Source organism: Galeopterus variegatus, unplaced genomic scaffold (genome assembly GCF_000696425.1).
Source record: "Galeopterus variegatus unplaced genomic scaffold, G_variegatus-3.0.2 Scaffold2709, whole genome shotgun sequence".
Lineage (NCBI taxonomy): Eukaryota > Metazoa > Chordata > Mammalia > Dermoptera > Cynocephalidae > Galeopterus > Galeopterus variegatus.
The window spans coordinates 259208-265607 of record NW_007728820.1 but is presented as its reverse complement, the minus strand read 5'-3'; the positions used below and the strand labels follow the sequence as shown (position 1 = coordinate 265607).

General features: G+C 62.7%; 1 protein-coding gene across 1 annotated transcript; it reads right to left on the bottom strand.

Annotated features, from left to right (window-relative positions):
- Positions 1-438: 438 nt before the first annotated feature.
- On the bottom strand, positions 439-6394 carry IHH (indian hedgehog). Its single transcript, XM_008582729.1, has 3 exons — positions 6193-6394; positions 3492-3753; positions 439-1877 (listed from the first exon to the last, which is right to left on the bottom strand). The coding sequence occupies exons 1-3, from the start codon at positions 6199-6201 to the stop codon at positions 1219-1221; spliced, it is 930 nt and encodes a 309-aa protein (XP_008580951.1). The 5' UTR covers positions 6202-6394; the 3' UTR covers positions 439-1218.
- Positions 6395-6400: the final 6 nt, after the last annotated feature.

Genomic DNA, 6400 nt, shown 5'->3' with positions numbered 1-6400 from the left:
ATCCAAGAAGTCAGAATAATCCACAAGACAAATGTGAATTCTACACAATCTTTTCATACTGTGGTCCATTACCAGCAGGGAAGAGTCAGAAACCCGGGCCCCGAGAGCACAATGAGATAGTAATCTAGATGAGTAGTCTAGACGGTAGTCTAGATGACATGGACTAGTTACCTCAGTTCTGTCTCTGGTCCAACAATGTTTAGGGAAAACTTTGGGGTCAGTGTGTGAAGGCCCTGCCTGGCACAGAGCACACCTCTCTGTTGGGACTTTGCAAGATCTACTGGGTGAGAAAGGGCCTGCAGAGAGGGTGGGAGCTCTGGAGGTTTTGCCCTTGGAGGAAGGTGAAACAGGCCTCACTGAGGAATGAACCCCTGGACAGACCCATCTATGGCCCCAAAGTATCTGTGTATTGGCCCCATCCAGCATCCTGGACTCTAGGGTTCTAACAACTTAAATAATTTTTATTACAAAAGGAAGAAAAGACCAAAAAGTCCCCAAAATTCTCCCATGTGCTTCCCCCTATGCGCCAATAAATAAGGTGGGGGAGACTGACTGGAGGCGGGGGTGAGGGTCATGGTTCAGCAGAAAAGGGAGCTTAGCCTGGGTAGGGGTGGCAAGGACATCCAGCCCTCCTACCCTTGTCCCAAGCAGTATGGTCACATTGGCCAGAACACAGAACTCTGTCTACTGATGGCAACAGTCTCTGGATATGTCTGGAGGAGTGTGGCCAGGGAGCAAGGTCATGCTTCAGGATGGCCAGGTGGGCTGCCCCCCGTGGCCTTCTCAGTTCTGGGCAGCATTTAGTCTAGCCAGCTCCCTGCTGGCTCCCAGAGAATCTAGCAGCATCAACCGAGGTGCAAGTCCACCTAAGTGGGGCCTAAGATGGATGGAATGGGCCCTCCCCACTGGGGGAGACCAGGTGTGAAAAACTGTGGTGAGAGCTGGCTGGGTTGGGAGCCACCGTGCCAGCCTCCAAGTCTCTAGACAGGACAGACCACCACCCCCTTGCCAGCTCAGCTTGCAGCTCTATCACTACACCAAGATGGGGTAAGGGATGCTGGCGTGGCCCAGTCAAGTCTCAATGGTGTATCTCCACCGTAGAAGAGATGGCAGGAACCAGTGCCCCCAGCTCAGGCCCCTTCCAGGGCCAGCACCCTCCTGGCAGGGAGGCCTCTGGACCTAATATGGCAGTTCCGGAAGGGCAGTGGTGAGGTCCTTTCAGCTCCCTGCCCCGGACATTCCCAGTGGGTGGAAGCTGCCCTCTCCTAGCAAGAGATGCCCGAGGCGGTAGAGCAGCTGGGGGTACCAGTGTACACCCTCTTCAGGGGTCCAGCTGCCCCATGCCAGGCTGTGAAACAGTCGCAGGGGCCAGAAGGCCAACTGAGCCAAGCGGTGGTCAGCCACAGCCGCGAAGCAGGAAGCTACCACATCCTCCACCACCAGGGTCCCATGCCTTGTGAGTGGGGCATAGGCCCCGGGGGCCACGTGTGTGGAGACAGCTGCCACCCGGGCAGGCTGCAGGCCTGGCACCCCAGCCACCAGGACATACTGGCCAGGCTGTACGTGGCTGGCGAACGTGGCCCGGAAGTGGGACGCCGGTTCCGTGTGATTGTCGGCCGTGAAGAGCAGGTGGGCAGGCGTGAGCGCCAGGCGGCGTGGGGGGTCCTGGGTCTCGATGACCTGGAAGGCCCTCAGCCTGTCTGGTTCGCGGTCCAAGAAAATGAGCACGTCACTGAAGGTGGGGTTCCCGTCCTCCCCCATGGCCAGCACTCGGTCTCCCGGCCTCACAGCTGACAAGGCCACCCGCGCCCCACTCTCCAGGCGCACCTGGGCTCCAGCCGGGAAGCAGCCGCCTGTCTTGGCTGCGGCTGAGTGCTCTGTGGGAAGAAGGGACATGAAGGCATTACTGCATTTGGGAGCTCAAATTCCTAGTCACAAGCCCCTACCCCAGTCCCCCCAGTCCAGCCAGAGCTCCTCTTGCTCCCAGAGAGCCCCCATCCCCATATCCTGGCCCTACCCCCACTGCCCATGCAGGCTGGAACCCACCCCCAACCCCAATGTCATCTTCTGCCCCCCAGCCTAATCCTTTGCCAATGAGAGAACGCTGGGGCCTCAAAACCCAGTGGGCGAGAGGGAAAGAGCCCTCCTGAAGCCCAGGTGATGTCCCCCACCTATTCACATCATGACATTGCTGTGAGACACAGGCCAGAGGGCAGCTGAGCCAGGCAGTGGGTGGCTGTGACTTGACACCAGGAAAACTGCAGCCTCTTGGGGAGGGGAAGTTGCTTGTCCCCTTATTTCTCATCCCTTGTTCAGACACACCCCCAAAATTGTCCTCTCAGACTGACACCCCAAGTTCTGGGACAGCTGGCCCTTTGAGTCTGTGGAGGGGAGAGGAGGGCCAGCCAGTAGTTGGTGAATATGGACTCCTGGGGCAGCCTCAGAGTGAGTGGTCAGGTCAGGGGCTGGGACACAATCACTATCTTCAGTTCATGTGCTGGGTCCTTGTGTGGGGACAGGACACAGCAGCACTAGCTGTTGAGTTGGAGAACAGTGTTTGGGGGTCAGGAGTAATGAGTGGTGGGAGCCAGTCCTGGGCCAGTATTTGCAGATGAAGGGCAACGTGATTTGTGGTGGGGGAAGTGCTGAGTGGAAGGTTATGGCGTGGCGTGGGTCAGGGAGGGATCAAGAATACCAAAATGCGGGCCTGTCCTCCGTGTGCCAGTCTGTGAGTGCAACTACTACGTGCTGCCAATGTGGAGGGCTGAGCCTGCAGCCTGGTGGGACCAGGCTGGGACCACACAGGAACCACTGGAAGCATCCATGACTGGGTTCAGTGTAGGTGACAGGGACACTGACAAGACTTTGGGGGGGGGGCATGAGGCCCCAGTGCCTGCCAATTCTGATCAACAAGGCGGCCAATCTGGGAAAATCCACTTTATTGAGTCCACTTTGTTTATTCTGGCTCTCATTGCTGACTTTGCCCCAAAATATCCAGCTTCGGGGCCCTGGGGGAGAGGTTGGGGACGCCTGCGCCCCATGGGAGGCCTGACCTGCAGCTGGGTGGTGGGTTCTGAACCTCTGGGCTCCTGGTGGGGCACACTGGCGTCTGGGCACACCCTGGCCCCTGGCCCCACCACCCCTTGTTCTGCACCAGACTGGGTGGGGAGGCTGTGTCTGTCGGCCTGGCTTCCTCCATCTGTCCAGCTTGCTCTGTCTTGCACCTCCTGTGGCAGGCTCTGGACTGTGGACCACCAGCTCAGCACCCAGCAGCGCTAGGACAGGGCCCTGTCTCCCTAGGCTCCTTCCATGACACTACCAGGCATGGGAGGAGCAGGCGGTCACCAGCAGCCGCGGGAAGCGCCGCCGACGTCCTCTTCCCCGGGATCCCCGCTTCCATACCCTGGTGGGCCTCTTCACCGTCTCCTCCCAAGTGGGCACTGCGCTGCCTGCCCACGCCCTGCGGCCCCGGCCCCCCGGCGGCGGCTCACCGGACTTGACGGAGCAGTGCACATGCGCCTTCGACTCGTAATACACCCAGTCAAAGCCGGCCTCCACTGCCAAGCGCGCCAGCAGTCCGTACTTATTGCGGTCGCGGTCCGACGTGGTGATGTCCACCGCGCGGCCCTCATAGTGCAGGGACTCCTCCGAGTGGTGGCCGTCCTCGTCCCAGCCCTCGGTCACCCGCAGCTTCACGCCGGGCCACTGGTTCATCACGGAGATGGCCAGCGAGTTCAGGCGGTCCTTGCAGCGCTGCGAGAGGAATGTGCTTGGAGTTAGGGGGAGGAGCCGGCCCGGATGCAGGTGCAGGCGCAGCCTCGCCACGGACTCTCCCACCGCACCCACTGGGGTTGGAAAACCGGGGAGGACGTTCTGCCCCTCTCCCTCAGGAACAGAGGGTCCTAACGTGCTCCCTCCCATTCTAGCATCCAGGCGTCCCCAGGGACCTCGACCGTATGGTGGCGCCACAAATCTGGAGGTCCCATAGCGGTAGGCACCCTCGGGGCGCCTTTCTGTGACAGGTGGAGCTCCCCTTCCCTCCTGTGCCCCCTACCCCGCACCCCCGTATCCGTCTTTCCACAGATGGGACTACACCTTTCCAGAGCCGGTGCTTCTGTCTGGCCAAGGCACAAGGGCCGGCGGGCGCCAGGAGGGACGAGGTGATAGCGGAGGCAACTGCCTGCGGCTGGCCTGCTAGGCGTGCAAAGCCCGAGGTGCCCAGTAGGTGTCACCGCAGCTTCAGGGCTGAGGCCCAGGGACAACGGGCCCTGGAGGAGCGGCAGGTGCAGAGCGCCCCAGCAGCATCGGGGGGTGTGTTGGAGGGGAATCCCAGGGCTGCCTAGATCCCTAGAGCACCACAGAGCATTCCTGCTGGGACCCTCTTATGATCCCAAAACGGCCCGCACCAGCGCGCGACATGCGAAGGCCTGAGAACCAGAAGTTGGAGGGCTAGTCTCCGAGCCGCTCCATGGGCGACAACTCGGAGCGTCTCCCTCTGCAAGGGGTGCGCGCAGGGTTGACAATTCCAGAGCCCTCAGCACCTCTTCAGGAATCCGATGCCCCTGTATGTGAAGGGACCTGAGAAACCCAGCCTGTGATCTCAGGAAGCGGGCTTCCCGATCCTCCTCACATGGGGTAGGGAAGAGTCGCGCTCTGGAGGAAGGATGGAGGAGACCGTATGTCACTGCTGCCTCCCCTGGGTTCTGAGTGCTCGAGGGACCATGCAGCTGACTGAGGGAAGGGGGCGCAGGGGCCTGGTCCCCGGCCCGCGGGGTAAGGGGGCTCCTTCCACCAGTCCTTGACTCCTAGGTGTGAGGATCCGCCAAGTGTGGGCAGCCCATGTCTCAACCTACCCCCATTCCGCGGAACCCGGGCCCCACAGACCCTTGGACTTGGCCTCCCAGGAGCCAATAGCACTACAACCCAAGGCGGGGCCGGTCCGCCCCAGCGCGCAGCCTGACTGGGGGCGCTTACAGCCCCGAGAAGGAACTCTGCGTGTTCCTTCCTGGTCCTTGCCGCCAAGCTTCTAGCCCCCACCTACGTCCGCCCCGCGGGCCCCCGGTTCCCCGCCTCTCTCTCCCCCACCGCCCCTACCCCGGGTCCAGAGCCTGGGCGCGCGCTGTCAATGATTGCCCAGCCCGTGGCCCGGATCCTTATCTGCATTCCTCGGCGCCCGGCCCGGCCCGGCCACCAGCCAACCTTCGGCCCCGACACCGGCTGGCCAGCCCCGGCGCCAGGGCGCATGCTGAAGGCCGTGATCTAGCTGCCCTTCCTGAAGGAACTAGAAAGCCCATTCGACTGCCTGCTTGCGGGGGAAGCCCCGGGAGACCCCAGAGGAAGGGGGCGTGGGCCTCTCCCTTTGCGGACCTGGCGGCAGGAAAGGAAGTTTGAGCCCCTGCGCGCCCCGACGGAGAGCGAGTCCTGCTCCGAGTGTGCAGACTAGAGTCAGCTCTGCTCCCTGCGTCCGTCGGCATCCCAGCCCCTCACTTCCAATCCCGTCCCCGCCACCAAGCCCAGGGATTCCCCCAAGTTCGGTCCCAGAGCCCGAAGGCCCCGGCACTCCACCCTTTAACCGCAGCCGCGCCGCTCAGCTCCCGGGACAGACACGTGGGCTCGCCCGGCGGGTTCCCTTTCCCACCTCCGCCTCCCTGCTCAACTCTTCCCTTCTGTTCCTTAACCCAAGACCCACTGCTCCAGGAGGGGGCAGCGCAGCGAACCGAGAGAGCGCAGGTTGAAAAGACGGTTGGGACCCTCTGCTCCCAGAGCTTCTTCGCCCTCCGGGGTGCCGAATGGCTTCGAAATGAAAGGGGCGCAGCGGTGCGGGAGGTTAGGCCGGGAGGGACTGCGTGGACCCCGGAGGCGCAGGAGGCAGCCGCGTCGAGGTACCCCCGGGCGCCACGTCTGGCCTGAGCTGCCAGCACTCCGGGGCAGAGGGGCCGCTGCCAACCTGCTGGGCTGTGGGGCTTGGCAGCGGGGAGCTCTTCTCGCAGTCTCCAGAGGGCTAGGGGATGCCGGCACTCCCGCCGGGACCCTGGCCCGCCCATCTTGGGCAGGAGGCAGCCGGGCTTGGCGAGAGGGGCAGGTGCCAGGGGGCGTGCCAGGCAGCAGAAAAAGGTGCCAGGGGGCGGGTAGTGCCGGGCAGGTGGCGGTGCTTCGGCGGCTGCGGCACGCTGGGAGGCGAATCGCGCTCACCTGGGTCATGAGGCGGTCGGCGCCAGTGTTCTCCTCGTCCTTGAAGATGATGTCGGGATTGTAGTTGGGAGTGAGCTCCTTGAAGCGCTCCGAGCTGCGCGCGATCTTGCCTTCATAGCGCCCGCTGGCGCCCAGGGTCTTCTCGGGCACGTTGGGGCTGAACTGCTTGTAGGCGAGCGGCACGAGTTTGCGCGGCGGCCGCCGGCGG